Source organism: Acomys russatus, chromosome 11 (assembly GCF_903995435.1).
Source record: "Acomys russatus chromosome 11, mAcoRus1.1, whole genome shotgun sequence".
Taxonomy (NCBI): Eukaryota; Metazoa; Chordata; class Mammalia; order Rodentia; family Muridae; genus Acomys; species Acomys russatus.
The window spans coordinates 19421956-19439991 of record NC_067147.1 but is presented as its reverse complement, the minus strand read 5'-3'; the positions used below and the strand labels follow the sequence as shown (position 1 = coordinate 19439991).

General features: G+C 41.4%; 1 protein-coding gene across 1 annotated transcript; it reads left to right on the top strand.

Annotated features, from left to right (window-relative positions):
• The first annotated feature begins 1463 nt into the window (after positions 1-1463).
• On the top strand, positions 1464-17924 carry LOC127195525 (glutathione S-transferase alpha-3). The gene is made up of 7 exons (XM_051152960.1): positions 1464-1605; positions 5582-5688; positions 6287-6338; positions 10916-11048; positions 12190-12331; positions 16061-16192; positions 17557-17924. Exons 2-7 carry the CDS (start codon positions 5602-5604, stop codon positions 17674-17676), a joined length of 666 nt encoding a protein of 221 aa, XP_051008917.1. The 5' UTR covers positions 1464-1605; positions 5582-5601; the 3' UTR covers positions 17677-17924.
• The last annotated feature ends 112 nt before the right edge of the window (positions 17925-18036 follow it).

The window sequence follows — 18036 nt, the reverse complement described above, 5'->3', positions numbered from 1 at the left end:
GTAGGTGACAAAAACTGACAATTTATAAATGATGGATAATTTGAGGTTTTGTTTTATATGGTTTCACTTTTATATTTGTTAGACATTAATGTAAACATTCTAAGTTAATTAACTGAATTGGTACTGTGGTCATATCTCTGCCCATTTATAGGGACTAGACACACACCATAGCTCGTGACAGAAGCACTTGCAACATATAATGTGAAAATAATCCCAGACACAATAATTGAGAATGTGAAATAGCTGAGGGTGTAAGAGTCTAATTGAACACAGAGCATGTCCAAAGGCCTTTTAGCTGAAAAGGTAAAACCCAGGACACCCATGTCGATTTGAATTTCAAAGGAAATATCTCTTTTTAGCATAAGCACATTTCCACAATATTATTCCACATACTAAATTACTAATTATGATTTATCTGAAACTCAACTGTTTGTTCTGTACTTTACCTGGTGGCCCAGTCAACAGAAATACTCCGCAGTGCCACCAGCTTGCTTTTCACAGCGTCTCCCAGCTTAGTAAACAGAGATTTCCCACTTGCTTCAGCCCTTGCCTGCACCCATGAAAACCTCACGGGAAGTTTCTTGCAAAGGCCGGTCCTCACTGACACCCAAAGGGTTAAATCTGCCTAACTTGTGTTCTTCCTGCTTTCCTCTGGCAGCACTGAGGAGCAAACATATTAAGCAACTAAGGCATGACTTTGCATTTTTCCCCCTAATACTCAGTATAGTTGACAAAAGGTGTCAACTCATGATTTAAAGCAATGGACAATTTGGGGTTTGTTATACTGTTTCATCTTCTGTTAGACATTAAGGTAAGCACTGTAAATTACTTTGCTCAGTTGGTAGTATGATCATATTTCTTGTCCGTTTATAGGTGTGTGACACACATCACAGCTCATGAGAGAAAAACTTTAAACATATATTATGAAAACAATCCAAGACACAATACTTGAGTAAATGAAATAATAGCTGAGGGGAGAAGAGTATACTTAAACACAGAGCATGTCCAAAGGCTTTTGGTGAGAAGGTAAAGTTCAGGATCCCCATGTCAATGTGAATTTCAAAGCAAATACCTCTTTGTCGCATAATCACACTCCCACAATATTAGCCTCACATACTTATATTAATAATCATTATTTATCTGAAATGCAACTCTTTGTTCCTTATTTTTCCTGGTGGCTCAGTCAACAGAAATACTCCCTAGTGCCACCAGCTTGATTTTCACAGCATCTCCCAGTTTAGTAAACAGAGATTTCCCACTTGGTTTGCTCTTGCTTGCAACCATGAAAACCTCTCAGGAAGTCTCTTGCAAAAGCCCATCTTCCGAAGAGTTAAATCTGCCTGACTTCTGTTCTTCTGGCTTTCCACTTGTGGCTCTCAAGAGGAAACACATTAACCAAGCCTTGAGCAACTCAGGCATGACTTTGCATTTTGCTTCTAATCTCTCACAGAAACTTCTGGCATGTGGACATGGTGGGAGCAGCCTTTCCCTTATTGGATTGTCTCCCATTAACTGGGAAGGGCTTATTCAAATTAAGCAATAGCTTATAAAACATCCAGAACTCTTATGTGTTCTGAAACTCAGAGGGAACAGCTTTGTACCAAGGTAAGTACTGAATCAAATCAATTTTCCAATGCCACACAAACACACACACACACACACACACACACACACACACACACTTTGGGCACACCTGTTATAGACTCACATTTTGCAGACTTGGTGTGCTGTATTCAGGACAATGTTAGAATTGTTGATACATTGTTTCAGAGATGTAAAAATGAAGGATTTTTGAGATTTATGGCATGAGAACTTAATAGTAAGAACCAAATTAACTTCCTAAAGAGAAGAGAGGAGAGGTAACAGCCTAGGCAAGCTGGAATTATGTCCAGGGAAGAGAAGCATGGGACTGATACTATAATTGCTTTCTCTATAAAAGAAACCAACATGTGATTGTGAATTGTGATGCTGAGGCAAGATGTAAGGACAAGGAGAATCAGAGAGATGAGGAAGAAAAATGAACTCCTTGCTGCTGCTGGCTGAGAGTTAAGATTGTGAATTATGTGTATAGTCAAAACATGTGTCTTAGTTATTGACCTTTTTTGGCTTGTATTCTATCTTATCAGCCTATAAATTAGTACGATAGGCCTCATAAACTGCATAAAATCTAGTTTTATGGGAAACACTTTGGATAAAAGTAAGCATGCCTAAACATGTTGCCTATCCTTTAGGCAGACATAACTACAAATCTAGCACAAATATGTATGAGTAGCTACTGTTAAGATAGTTACCTTCTCTCTCTCTCTCTCTCTCTCTCTCTCTCTCTCTCTCTCTCTCTTTCCCTTATATATATATATTTATATATATAAAGTATATACTTATATATTATACATATAAAGTAACTGAGTTCTTGATGATACTTTCAATCAAGCATATCATTATATTTTGACCATATTTATCCCTGCTACCTTCTCTTGCCCTCTCTCTTCTGTTAGTTTCCTTCTGTGTCCCAAAGAGTCCACCTCCTCCCTCCATCTTTCTCTCTTTCTCCATTCCTCCCTCCCTCCCTCCCTCCCTCCCTTTCCCTTTCCCATCTCTCTCCATCCCTTTCTCTAATTAAATATATACCAAAATCCTTTATTTTGGGTTTTTTTTTTTTGACAATGTTTTCTCTGTGTAACAGATCGGACTGTCCTGGAACTTGCTTTGTAGGCCAGGCTGACTTCGAACTCACACAGACCCACCTGCCCTGCCTCCCACATGCTGGGATTAAAGGCATGTGCCACCACACCCAGCTAAAACCACCTTTTAAAAGACAGTAACTTTTCTTTTTATCTTATTCTCAGTATATGTACAAGGTACCTTGACCATATCCATTCCCCACTCCTTCCTTCCAACCCTGTCTGCTTCTCCTCTCAGCACATGTCCCTCCCAATTGCCTGTCAGCTTCTTGCTTTACTACCTATTGAGTCTATTAGTTTTTGCTCAAATGTACATAGATGTGCAATCACCCACTGGGTCATGAGCAACCTACCAAGGGCATCATCCCCAAGACAGAAGGTACACTCCCTGCCTCAGCAGCCTTAAGCTCCCAATAGCTCTTCAAGGAGAGATGGAGCACTGAGAACCCCTCCCCATCTTACACTTGAATATTTATCTGGCTTGACTTATTCAGGTGCCCATGGCAGCTTTGCTTTCAAGTGTACAATAGACATGTCATGTCAAGAGGAGTGTACTTCACAGCACCCCTCTTGTAGAGTTTTTCTGCCTGTTCTTCCATGATGTTTCCTGAACCATGAGTGGAAGGCAGGGCCTTTTCTGAATGAACTACAGCTTTGATTTATGCTGACGTATCCTGATATTCTTCTCTGGGGCCTAAGTCCAAGAATCCCAACTTTCAATGAGTAGAGTCTCAGTGAAACTCCTTGAGCTGCTATGGCTGCACCATTAAACCACATCATCCACTGCTGGAAACGATGCCATAAAACTACACAGGCTAGGACAATCCAAATGGAGGTTTATTGCTATGGAAACAATTCATTCTAAATATCAGGAGTAGCAGATTTTCATTCAGTCTTTGTCACTAACTAAGTATATCATCAGTGACATCCTCTTGGTAGGATTCAAACATCTCCTACCACAGAAGAAAGGTGGCAGGAACAGGGTTCCCCAATCTCAGCACCACTGTCAGTTGTGTGACCTTTCCTGGGGAGACTGAACAAGTGTCTGCTCATGGCAAATAGAGCACCATTGACAAATAAAAGAAAGGATTTCACTCACATCTAGCTTGGTGAACCATGGACTTTATTGGGGTTACTTATAGGAGCACGGGTGACTCAAGGACACTGGTAATAACTAAGCAGATGCACCATAGAGCTTCCTGCCTAGCTTGCAGGAAACTCCACTGAAGACAATCCTTTCATAGCAATTGCCCATTCTTTTTATAACCTTGTGAATCTTGTAGCTTTTATGATCTTCCTGGGGTCTCTTATGCCTCCTTACCTTCCTTAGATTTATACATTTAGTTCCTTCCTTTGCAAGACTGTGTTTTAATTCAGAGGAAATAGCTACTCAACTCGGCCCATGTTGACTGGCTCACTCTTTCTATGACGGGTTTCCCTCTCTGTTTGAAGATGCTGAGATGGATCCCTGGCTTCCATCACCCAAGAGTGTGATGTTTCCCATGCACATTCCCTACCCTCTGGCTGTGACAGCCCAATGTGTGTCCCCAACCTCAGCAGTGGGGAAGCAGCACAAACCCTGGCTGAGGGTCAATGAGGACCTGACTCCTCAAGGGTTAACACTTCAGAACTATGGATAGAAGGGACCATAGCTGGTGCATTTGGCAGTTAGCTAGAATGTACAGGTCATTAGAATGTAGAAGTCTACAATGCCATGGGACAGATGTTAACACTGGGGGAAAGGAACCTACTATAAAAGAGATTGTCAGATTTTCTGAGAGCCCAGATGTCAAAGTAACCAGGTCTAACAATTAATAGGATGTAAATTTGTGGAAATGCATGGACATTATAGAAGAGCAGGCTATGAAGATGCTACTAAAATAATGTTTAGGATAAATGTGGTCCTGATATGAAGGAAGGAAGGGAGACATCTCAGACTTTCAATATCTACTGTATCTGGTAAGTAGCTCCCCAAATCCAATGTGAAAAGAATAGTGTTCCTTTTCCAGGCAGTGGTGGCACACGTCTTTAACCCAGCACTTGGGAGGCAGAGGCAGGTGGATTGCTGTGAATTCGAAGCCAAATTGGTCTACAAAGCGAGTTCAGGACAGCAAAGGCTAATACAGAGAGACCCTGTCTCGAAAAACAAAAAAAAGAAAAAAGAAAAAAGAATAGAGCTCTCCATTCTTAGCTGGCTTCCGTTCTCCTGTTGTTATCACCTGTTGGGCGAACTGAATCAGGATCCGTGGGATGTGGTTCCTCAAACATATAATGTGAGGCCACTATTGTGAACATTCTGCTCTGCCAGTCTTTATGTCAACCACTGATTTTGATGTGCTCATAATCACTACTTTAAAGTTATCTGATATCCAGTTTCCTTAATTGAAACAGGGAGAAATAGCTGATTCATGTGGCCATGTGACTATTAAAGGCAATGTGCCAGAAGGGACCTGGGCTGGGGATGTAGCTCACAGACACAGAGCTTGCCTAGCATGTGCAAAGCCCTGGATCAGACCTTCACCAAGGGAGGGAGGAGGAGGGAGATGAGAGGAGGGGAAGGAAGACAGAGAAGGAGAGTGGGGTACAACAGGTGGGACCATTAAAGGTCTACAAGAAACTAATTTTCTGGTACTTTGTTTTGTATTATGTCCCACACATTTCCTCCATTCTGAACTATGATTTCTTTTAAGTCACATATTAGCCAGTGGAGACACTAAACTGGTTTGGTGCAGTCTGAGGATGGTTCTCCTTGGGTACCAATTTGGACCAAGGATCATATTCCTGGAATGTCTCCAACCCTGCCACAAGGAAGGGAGATACTTCTTCAGCATAGCGGCTGCTTTCCAAACACCCACATAGGTCAGACTTTTAAGAGCTCGGTGTGTTTCATTCCTGTTTAGAAAAGCCAGCGATTGCTGCCATGGCGGGGAAGCCAGTCCTTCACTACTTTGATGGCAGGGGAAGAATGGAGCCTATCCGGTGGCTCTTGGCCGCAGCTGGAGTAGAGGTATGCTCTGACCTGAGTGATTTTAAGTTGAACCTGAAATTGATTGTATGAAACACTTTAATCACGTGAGCTGTCCAAGTGTCTACTGACCTAAACCAAAACCTGCCAACTATTAAGTGATTGACAGATTTATCCTAATAAATCATTAATTGTTTTCATCAGCAATCATTAACATTAACACAAGGGCTGGAGAGATGGCTCAGCAGTTAAGAGCACTTGTGCTTCCAACAGACCTGAGCTTCTTCTGAGCCCACTTGGGGAAAAGAGGGAATATTACAAATGCATAGTCAGAAGAAATGATCAGCATATCCCTCCCACTGGCATTCCTGTAACTCATGACTTAATCACCAACACAGGAATAGTCCTGGGAAAAGTGACATCAACATCAATTAGGAATAGCGATGTGTTGTGACCACCGCTCCTTTGTAAGAGATCTGCTATAAACTCCCATAATCCATTAGCTCACGTACTTGATAAAATTAAAGACAACATGCTGCTTTTTTTTTATATTATCTATAGAAAGGAGCCACTACAGAGGAAAGCGTAGAACACAATGAAATTAATTAATAAAGATTTGTTTATTCCTATGGTTTTCTAGTTTGAAGAGAAATTTCTGAAAACTCAGGATGACTTGGCAAGGTTAAGAAATGGTAAGCGCGAAGATTTGCATGTTCTTGAGAGGGTTTCTTGTGGAAACTTTAAATATGACTACCTATACAACAGTGGTGTTCATTGATGAAAAGGCAGTAAATTGTGACTCATTGGTCTCTGTGAGCAGATCTGGTAATCTCTCAGTTAATTGGGCTGAAACTTGTAATATTATAGTTTTTATGGCCACCCTTGCTCTGAATAATGACATGGAGACCTATTATATTTATTAAAAGTTTCAGGCACTATAGCTGGGCAGACACTCAGCTATGCTAATCCAATAATACTGCCGTGGCCTACTTCCCAACCACATGGCATTACCTGGCAGCTCTTTTTTCATCCATGTCGTGATGGTGACTCTTGCAGTCCCCACCTGAGTCCATCTCTCTGTCTCTGTCTCTCTGTCTCTGTCTGTCTCTGCCTCTGTCTCTGTCTCTCTGTCTTTCTGTCTCTCTCTCCACCCCCCACCCACCCACCACCACCGCTGGAAGTCCAGCCTTTTCCTCTCCTGCCCAGCTATTGGCTGTTCAGCTCTTTATTTGACCAATCAGAGGTGATAGAGAACAACATTTACAACAGGCAACACTTCAAAATAATTACAGTTCCAAAGTCAGGGTTATAGCCAGTTCTCTGGGTACAGAAATCATCATCTGAAAAAAAAAAATGCTCCAACAGAAACTCTCTTTGTATTTTCCAAGAAACCACCGTCCAAAGCCCATGAATGTGCTGTCTCTGCTTTTCCATGCTCCCTGCAGTTAGCTCAGGCTCCCACACTGCCCTCCATCTGCACACAATTCACTAGATGCCAGGAGCAAATATAAGTCAGCCACTTATCTTCAGTTCAAACAGGTTTAAGTAACCAATTCTCAGGAAGGCTGTATTATAGGAAAGATTATGATGGTTAGATGGAATGCTATGAGAGAAGACGAGGGCGAGAGGGGGGGAGCAGGAAAGCCAACACCTATGGGTGAGGGACGCCGAGCCTACACACAGGTACCATGTCTTAGTGTTAGTAGAAAAGCACACAGGAACCTACATAGAAGCAGGTTTATGGTCTTGCTTTGATGTCATAAAATAAGATTTTCTTTTTTTATTACAAGGATACAATTGTACCTTCTTCAACTACTTACTAAAATGTACATGACCACGAATTAAACATTCCATCATTATCCTGTGCAACAAATAAAGAATTAGTAAATTAGTATTCATGATAAGAAATAGAAACATCAATAATCAAAGTAAATGGTGAGATACTCAAGGAAATTCCTCTAAAATCGGGAACAAGGCAAGGCTGCCCATTCTCTCCATATCTCTTCAATATAGTACTCGAAGTTCTAGCCAGAGCAATAAGACAACAAAAGGAGATCAAGGGTATCCAAATGGGAAAGGAGGAAGTCAAATTATCCCTGTTTGCAGATGATATGATAGTGTACATAAGTGACCCTCAAAATTCCACCAGAGAACTCCTACAGCTGATAAACATCTTCAGCAAATTGGCTGGATACAAAATTAACTCAAAAAAGTCTGTAGCCTTCCTATACACAAATGACAAGCTTGCAGAGGAAGAAATTAGGAAAGCCACACCCTTCACATTAGCCACAAGCAATATAAAATATCTAGGAGTCACTCTAACTAAACAAGTGAAGGACTTGTATGAAAAAAATTTCAAAACTCTGAAGAAAGAGATTGAAGATGACCTGAGAAGATGGAATGATCTTCCGTGCTCATGGATCGGGAGAATTAACATAGTAAAAATGGCCATCCTACCAAAAGCAATCTACAGATTCAATGCAATTCCTATCAAAATACCTACACAATTTTTTAAAGACATTGAAAGTTCAATTCTGAACTTCATATGGAAAAACAAAAAACCCAGAATAGCTAAAACAATCTTGTACAATAAAAGGTGCTCCGGAGGAATCTCCACACCTGATCTCAAACTGTACTATAGAGCAATAGTAATTAAAACAGCTTGGTACTGGCACAGCAACAGGCTGGTTGATCAGTGGAATCGAATCGAAGACCCAGATATGAATCCACACACATATGGTCACTTGATTTTCGACAAAGAAGCCAAATCCATTCAATGGAAAAAGGATAGCATCTTCAACAAATGGTGCTGGTCTAACTGGAGGTCTATGTGTAAAAAAATGAAACTGGACCCATATTTGTCACCTTGCACAAAACTCAAATCCAAGTGGATTAAAGACCTCAGCATAAAACCAGAGACACTAAGTCACTTAGAGAAAAAAGTGGGGAAGAGCCTGGAACATATTGGCACAGGAGACAACTTCCTGAACAGAACACCAATGGCCCAGGCCTTAATGGCAACTATTAATAAATGGGACCTCATGAGGCTGAGAAGCTTCTGTAAGGCAGGAGACACTGTCAAGAGAACAAAGTGACAGCCTACAGACTGGGAAAAGATCTTCACCAACCCTACATCTGACAAAGGTCTAATATCCAAAATATATAAAGAACTCAAGAAGCTAAACACCACCAAACCAAATAACCCAATTGAGAAATGGGGCTTGGAACTAAACAGAGAATTCTCAACAGAGGAATATTAAATGGCTGAGAAACACTTAAAGAAATGCTCAACCTCCTTAGTCATCAGGGAAATACAAATCAAAACAACTCTGAGATTCCATCTTACACCTATCAGAATGGCTAAGATCAAAAACTCAAGTGACACCACATGCTGGCAAGGATGTGGGGAGAGAGGAACACTCCTTCATTGCTGGTGGGAATGCAAACTAGTACAGCCACTTTGGAAATCTATCTGGTGCTATCTCAGAAAAATGGGAATAGGGCTTCCTCAAGACCCAGCTATTCCACTCCTTGGAATATACCCAGAAGATGCTCCAGCACACAACAAGAAAATTTGCTCAACCACGTTCATAGCAGCCTTATTCATAATAGCCAGATCATGGAAACAGCCTAAGTGTCCCTCGGTAAAAGAATGGATAAAGAAACTGTGGTACATATACACTATGGAATACTACTCAGCTATTAAAAACAAGGAATTCCCGAAATTTGTGGATAAATGGATTGCGCTAGAAATTATCATAATGAGTGAGTTAAGCCAGAAGCAGAAAGACTTAAATGGTATATACTCACTTATATCTGCATACTAGCCCAAGGGGCATGTCCCACCAAAGCCTTCACTTACCAGGAAACTGGGACAGAAGGGAGGACATCCTATTGGGACTCTAGATGAGAGAAGTATGGGAGAATGGCAAAGTAGAAGGATCCAGAGGGTCCTAGAAACCTACATGTAGAACATTATGATAGGCAGATTTGGGCCCAGGGGTCCCGCTCAAACTAAGGCACCAGCCAAGGACAATACAGGTGGTAAACTTTAAACCCCTACCTAGATTTAGCCAATGGTCAGAACAGTCTCCACAGTTGAGTGGAGAGTGGGATATGACTTTCTCACATACTCTGGTGCCTCACATTTGACCATGTCCCCTGGAGGGGAAGACCTGGTGGCACTCAGAGGAAGGACAGCAGGTTACCGAGAAGAGACTTGATACCCTATGAGCATATACAGGGGGAGGTAATCCCCCTCAGGAACAGTCATAGGGGAGGGAATAAGGGGAAAAGGGGAGGGGGGGAACAATGGGAGGACACAAGGGATGGGATAAACATTGAGATGTAACAAGAATAAATTAATAATAAAAATTTTTTTAAAACATCAATAAAATAATAGGCTAAGAAGACTACACTGGATATGCCAAAAACAAAAAAAATTATATAGATATAATTATATATATAATTAAATATAAATCACACACACACACACACACACACACACACACACACACACACAGAGCCAGGAGTTATCCTTGCCATTGACAGAGTGGTCTAAGAAGAGATAAAGAGTCGGTGAGGGAAAAGTAAGTCAGGCACAGTGGTCAGGGGAATCTTGCAGCTCTGAGTGACCAGAAGTCAGGTTGCCTTTTTATTTACACAGGTTTCACAGAACAAAGACAAACTAATAATTATTCAAAAAGTACAGATTATATTATTTTGTCTCTGCACATGTGTTTGATTTTTCATTACATATTCAGGACTCAATTTCTCCTGGCCAGTCAGACTTTGTCAATTACCTCTGTTTACCCTGAACCAATTGTACTGTTTGAATTTGCTTAGGGGAAAACACTCCAAGAGATTCCTGCAATTTTGACCTCATTTAGAAATTTCTAGCATTTTAGTGTTTATCACAATCCCTAGGGCATAAGGAAGGCTTCCAAATAGGGCCAAAAAGAATGTTATTGCCCTAAAAGCAGAAGGGATAGTAAGTTTAGGACTTTCCTTAAAAAGGCTAAAACACTATTTACTTGGGTAAAGAAATAAAATAAACCGTTGTGCAGAAAGTCCCCAAAAGTATAACACAGAAAGACAAGAAACTAAAAGTAAGAGACAGAATGACAGCAATCACAGCCTTCAGCTCAGCTTTGCTGGAACTGTGTCAAACAGCTGTGCTGGCTTCCTAACCTTCACCGCTTCCAGTGGACATGGTTGTGCCAATACACATCTTAGTCTCCTTTCTCTTTCTCTTTGCTTCATTCAATAGATGGGAGTCTGATGTTCCAGCAAGTGCCCATGGTAGAGATTGATGGGATGAAGCTGGTGCAGACCAAAGCTATTATGAACTACATTGCCAGCAAATACAACCTCTATGGGAAGGACTTGAAGGAGAGAGCCATGTATGGTACAGTTTTTCTCATTATGGGACATATATAGGTCTTTATCTTGAATGAACAGAACCATGGCAAGGGACTCATGAACACACTGGGGCTGGATGTTTGGACGTACATACACTGGCGTCACTTAGGAGGACAACGACAGAGATGAGGGAAGATCATGAGAGGAGAGGAAGGAAGAATGTGAGTCATTAGGCATGTGTCACTGTTGAATAGGAGATGGTGGAGTCCTGTTTCCATTTGGTTAGTCTTTAGAAGCAATATTCTAGCCAATAGGTTTGGACAAAGGGCAGCTCTTTGACTGACAGCTCCAAGGAGCTGATCTTCTAGTTCTGGCAATTGCAAGACACACAACCGTGACCCTATGCTACCATCTAAATCTACATACAGCCAGGCTGTTTGTGGCTCACAGAGTCTGCTGCAGAGACACCAGGGTCACGTGAAGCTTTTCATGGGAACTGAAGGCTGCTTGGAGCTGTCAAGACTGACTGTCAGTCAGGTTTCCTCTGTCCTGTGATGGAAGGAACCACTCCACTCAAACTCACATCTCCTGTGGAATGTGGCTTGGTTCTCTAAGTTAAACATCAACTCATCAATAACCCAGCAGTTCCATTACCAGATAAATACACAAGAGAAATGAAAATACAACCTCAGGAAACATTCTACAGGAATGTGCATAAATGTGCTATTTATAATGTTAAGAAAGAAAGAAAGAAAGAAAGAAAGAAAGAGAAAAGAGCCAAGTGTTAAGAGAAGAAGGGATGAAGAGAGGAACATTGCTTGCTATTGCTAGCCATTTTGCTCATTTGAAAGGGATTATTACTAAATGTGGTGGTATTTGCCTTTAATCCATGTGCTCAGTGTCAAAGACAGCACATTTCTGTGAGATTAAGGCCAGCTTGTCAGTGTAATGAATTATGTGCCAGCCAGGGCTACATAGAGAGATATTGTTTAAAACAAAAGCAAACAAACTAAAAAAACTCCAGCTCCCTAAGGATTGCTAATTTGGAAATAAAAATCAGATTATTATTACTGGCTCCATAGGCCCGTCAGAGGTGAACTATTTTACCACCCCCTTTACATTTGTTAAAAGTGTAACATATGAGGGAAGAGAGCTTTGACAGAATGCTTGTCTGCTTTTCAGCATTGACATGTATGCAGAAGGTCTGGCGGATCTGGATGAAATAGTGCTCTATTACCCTTACTTTCCCCCCGAGGAGAAAGAGGCAAACCTTGCCAAGATCAAGGACAAAGCAAGGAACCGTTACTTCCCTGCCTATGAAAAGGTGAGTGGAGGCTGACTGACCTTCCAAGCACTCAGAGGCTCTGCTCATCCTCAAAGGGCATCTGAGCAGGTAAAGTTGCTGTAACAAAAGTGCCAAGCACTGTGTGGGATAAACCATGGTATCAAGTATAGAATCAAGACCCCACAGATTGGTGTCTGGCCAGACACACTCCTTGGGTCATAGATACCTGCCTTCTCTCTGGGTCTTCTATTGCAGATGCACTATGGGAGCTCTCTGGAGTCCCCTTGGTTTTAGCAGGAATGTCATTCATGAGCACTTGACCTGTAGGCTCTATTCCCCTCTCAAGGGTCCTATTACAAAAAGCATCGTGCTGTGGGCTGTGGTTTGTACCACCTTGATCTGGGCAAGACACAGATCCTCAGTCACAACAGAGGCAAGGAGAAAAAGGCCTGGATGTTCGTGGGTCATTCGTCTTGACTTCCAGAATGTACTTCATTATTGTTCATTAGCCCCTAAACACTCCCAAGTATTTGTAGAGTTAAAGAACCACTGAGATAGTTATAGCAGAGATAGGGTTTTTTCCCCACAAATTTTGTTTTGCTGTGACGCACCCTAAAATTTTTCGGATAGATTTCACAGTCACCATTAGTACCTGGGGTATGTAACCATCACACTAGAGGGTGGACTTCATTGAACAGAACAGCCTCATCTTTTGACTCAAGAGCATCAAGATGACCGTAACACATCAGAAAATACTCTGCCCCCAAGAATAGAGAGGCCTGAAACAGGTGCCCATCAGGAGAGTATTATACTGTTTCAAGATAGATGTAAACTATCTACACAACACTGACAGAGGCATGGAAAGTAAGAGAAACAGTGTAGAAAAAAACTGCCAGGATTAGCAACACTGGACTTTGCACAAAATAAGGGGATAAAGTTCTGCCTCACAGTATGAGTGTCTGTTGTATGCATACAGCCTACTAAGAGTTCCAATTTACAAGTGAAAAGGCCACATTTCAGAACCAAATTACCTGAGGCCAAACTGAACAAAAAAGAAATAAGTCCAAGCATGTAACTGTGGTAGGAGCCTTGCAGATAAAGGAGGAACCACTAACTTCCATATATTTCACTTCACTGACCATGAGTGTTTTCCTCTTTACTCTTCAGGATTTCAACAATGTTAGAGTATTTTAGCAAATAGCACACAATACCCTCCTTTTTTGTAAAAAAAAATTATAGAGCATTAGATTATTCCTTCATTCATTTACTCAGCAAATATTAACTCATTGCTTGTGTGTCAGATCCATGGTGCAGATAGGAATATAAACTCTCATATCCTCAGATTCTCCCCCCAACCCTGTGATGCCAACAGATTGTGACGTATCCCATGAAAAGATGTTCTCTATTTATTGCAGCATGTGCATTATCCTGTAAAACCAAACAGCCCCTTGACTATCAATGAAAAACATAAAATACAGTATAAATAAATCATTTTATTATTTTATCAAGCTGTCATTTTTTTTTTGTTTTGTTTTAATTGAAAATTCCAAATCATTCTATTTTACTAATTAAGACTTAAGAGCTAGATGCTGGGCTGAAAACCCTGCCAGCTCAGAGAAGCAGAGAAAGCACCCATCTAACCTTCTTACTCAGCTCATGTCCCAATGGAAAAGGCCCAAAAGGCTCTGCTGACAGCCCATGAAGAAAAGACCAAAAATTCCAGGGCCAAAGGCTTGCTAGCTCAAAGCCCAAAAAGCCAAAGGCCAAGGAGCTGAGGAGCTCAAGAATGAAAGAGCTAAAAGCCCAAGAGCTCAATGCCAAGGAGCTCCTTCTACTTCTACACCTGTCTTAAATGCCCCTCAGCTCCAAGTCCCTCCTAGTCTTTAATTTCTATCAGCTGGTTTCTTGCTCTGCCTCTTGACCTGGGGTTACCTTTATTAAATCCTGTGCTCAGAAAGCTCTTGGATTAAAGGTGTGTCATAAGGCTGGCTGAACCACACCTTAATCACCTGTTTTCAATAAACAGAAAGTTCTTGAATTGTGTGTGTTAGGGCTCAACCATGCTAAACATATGACAAGTTTTTTACAATCTCAAGAAACACAATGGGAGCAAAGACAGGTTTTTGCAGTTCACAATCTCAGGGATCACAATGAGATCAATTATCTTGAAACTGTCATGCATATTTCTATATGCATACATAATCTAAAGTGTATTTGACTACACATTATTATTAATTGGTAGTACTATGTATGTTTTTCTTCTTCATTCCTCATGGTTTTAAGACCAATGGATTATTTTACCAAATAGTACATATTCAATACTTTTTATAAAAACTTTCATCCATCTAGAAAAGTTGAGTATGGTGGTATACACCTGTAAGCCTGGCACTCAAGACACAAAAGCAGAATAATCAGTTCACGACTGTCAATGTTCTGGGCTACCGACAACAATTGATCCAAGAAACAGAGACGCTGCAGGATGAATTGGGCTTCTCAATAGCAGGGAGATTAGCTCTGATGAACTGAACTCCAAACCTGTTTTTTTCAGAGCTTCCTTGTTGTTACACAAAAGGCACTTTTAGCAAGTCAATTTCCACATTAAAAAAAAAAAAAAAGAAGAAGAAAAAGAAAAAAACCAAACAGTCTAACGTGATCTAGGGGTTGTCTCTAGGAACCTTTGCCTAAGCAATTCTCAATAAGAGACTTCCTGGTTTGCCAGGTATGTTTTGGGATTAAGTTATGCAAAGGCTCTGAAAATTCTTCAGAAGAGAAACTTCATCAACCTCAGATAACAATCACTGACTATTCACAAAAGGCCACTTCAAAGCCTAGATGCCATCACTCTGGAATTCATGCCAGATATGATGACTCTGCTAAAATTCTGTGACACAAGACAAGGCTAAGAACATTGTGAGTTTGAGGCCAACCTGGGATACATTAAACCCTGTCTCCAAGAAATAATTATAGGAGGGAGGGAGAGAGAAAGAGAAAGACAGAGAGAGAGAGAGAGAGAGAGAGAGAGAGAGAGAGAGAGAGAGAGAGGGAGAATGAATAAGAATTAGTTTAAACAACACATGGTTATCGTCTACTTGATAGAAAAATCAGCATCCTATGGTTCTGACTTTGCTGGGTGTGCCCGTTCCTCCACTTCCCTGCCCACACACCCTTCTTTCCCTCAGCTAATAATAGTATTTTTTCCTAGCATTTCAGATTTCATTGGAAACATATACACAGTTAACCTCTTCAGGCTTCAGCACTACAGGGGATCCCATAGTATAAAGAGCCTGAGCCAATGTTACAGAGATGATGATTCAGGCTTACTCTAGGGGCCATAAATGTGAGGACACTGGGAGATGAGAACAAGGGGGAATGTAGTCCCTGAAACAGTCTACTCATGAGTGAAGGGTGCGTTCACACAGGTGAAGCCACTTCCCACTAAGAGACTACAGAGCATAGTGAGGAGTCATCCTCAAATATCAAGGCTTTACCCCGTGGGTTGGGGGAGAGCAGGAAGTAATAGCGCAGCGGGAGCTTGGAGATTGGCACCTATATAAAATGTAGTGGACAGATGACAAAATGATGGGCAGAGATCAGCCTCTTGTATTTTATCCCAAGTCAGGGCCTAGAGGCTAGGGCCTCTAGGGAGGCTCATACACACCTGAAAAGGAGCAGAAGAAAAATTTTATTTGAGAGCTTGAGAAAAATTCAAGGGTCCCTAGTCTGATGGCCGTTGTCTTAAAGAGCTAACCAACATCTTGAATTCCTCAGGTGTTAAAGAGCCACGGACAAGATTATCTCATTGGCAACAGGCTGAGCAGGGCTGATGTTTACCTTGTTCAACTTCTCTACCATGTGGAAGAGCTGGACCCCAGCATTATGGCGAACTTCCCTCTGCTGAAGGTATTCTATTCCAAGCCTCCTGTTGAGCAGCCCATATCTTATTTCACGGACTCCAATATTTTGACCATCAGACTCATAGTGATGCATCCTCCAGTTTCTTCCTGCTGTAATAACAAACCCTATCCCCAAGCCACACCTACAAACTGAGACCATAGACCTGGTTCTGAGACATAAAAAGAATTCTGTTACATGAGGAAATCTGAGGTGGATGGTATCTCAAGAAATATATTTTGCCTTGTATAGTGGAAAGAACCCAGGGCCCCACTCTCTCTCCCCACATCCTATTCCACCTTTGGCTCTGATCCTGATTTCAATGAGCTTCTCTTTATCAGAGCTGTAGCCTTGTCCTTCCACACTGAACCTATCTGGAGTGGTCGTTTTCAAGCTTCAAATCATCAAACAATGTGTTTCTCGCTACACTGGCCTCCTTCACAAACATATTTCTACAGTTCAGCAAAAATTCCTGTGCCTGTATGTGTGTGTGTGTGTGTGTGTGTGTGTGTGTGTGTGTGTGTTAGACAGATGTGTTCATGTTGGTGTGTGCACATGTGTTTGTGCATATGGAAGCCAGAATTCAGAATTAGACATAGAATGTCTTCCTGGATCTACCTCCATCTTGTTTGTTTGTTTGTTTGTTTGTTTGTTTGTTCTGAGATACAGACTGTCACTGAGCCTGAAGTTTATCTTTTCAGATGGGCTGGCTGACCAGTGAATTTTAGAGTTGTCTGTCTCTACCCTCTACAGCACAGCACTGGGGCAAAGACACATACTACTATACCATGTGGGTTCGTGGGATTCAAACTCTTGTCCGCATGCTTGCACAGCAGGCACTGTGCCCATTGAGCCATTCCTCAGCCCTCCTGCTTGTTTTATTTGTCTTTGTTTCCTGTGGTGTTAGTGGTTAAACCTGGCAAGTGCTGTACCACTGCACCACACGGTCAGCCCCCAACTACTCCCATTTTTCTTCCTCAGTGTGAAAGCTGGTTGTGACTGGACCCTCGTTTTCCTGTTCTACTTTCTATGACCATTTCTGACTCTATTATCTCAGATCTTTATTTTAACTATCAGTGTCTGAGAAACAAATTGTTCATGCTTAAATTCTATAGAAGTCATGAGTCTACAAGGTTAAAGTCCAAAGAAGGAAAAGAAGTAAAGGACTCAAACAGAATAAATCTTTAAGATATATTGAGGGGAAGCTCTATTTTCTTCCTCTCATCTTCATTTTCTCTGGGTATCTGTCTCCATCCTCCTCCCTGATGCTGATGGAGGGCTCGGGTGGTCCTTTGGCTGGCAGGGGCACAGGGCTGTGCCAACAATAGCTTTCTCTTCTGCTGCTCTCTGAGGCTCTGGTTTGTTTGTTGCAGGCCCTGAGAACCAGAGTCAGCAACCTCCCGACTATGAAGAAGTTTCTTCAGCCTGGAAGCCAGAGGAAGCCTTTTGATGATGAGAAATGTGTGGCATCAGCAAAGAAGATTTTTAGTTAATTCAGGCAGATATTGACACATAGCCCCTGCAAGGCTAGCCTTCTATGCTTTGCAGCAATGAAGTGTTTTGATTAAATGCTGGTGTTACTTATTGGGAGGCTAACAAGCTTTCTAAGGCTTATGTGTTAATTCATATAGATATGACTGATGCAGAATTGCTGGGATGCTATTTGCTTATAGTCAAAATTGATATGATCACTTCCTAGGATTTTTCCTTGAATTTCAATAAAACAGAAGAACTTCTTAGACTCTGGAGTATTCAACACTGTCACCAAATAGACGCCACATCCTTGTCAAACAGAGTTAAGTAGAAATACTCACATCAAAATCTGGCCTATGCCAAAATAATCTTTCCATATG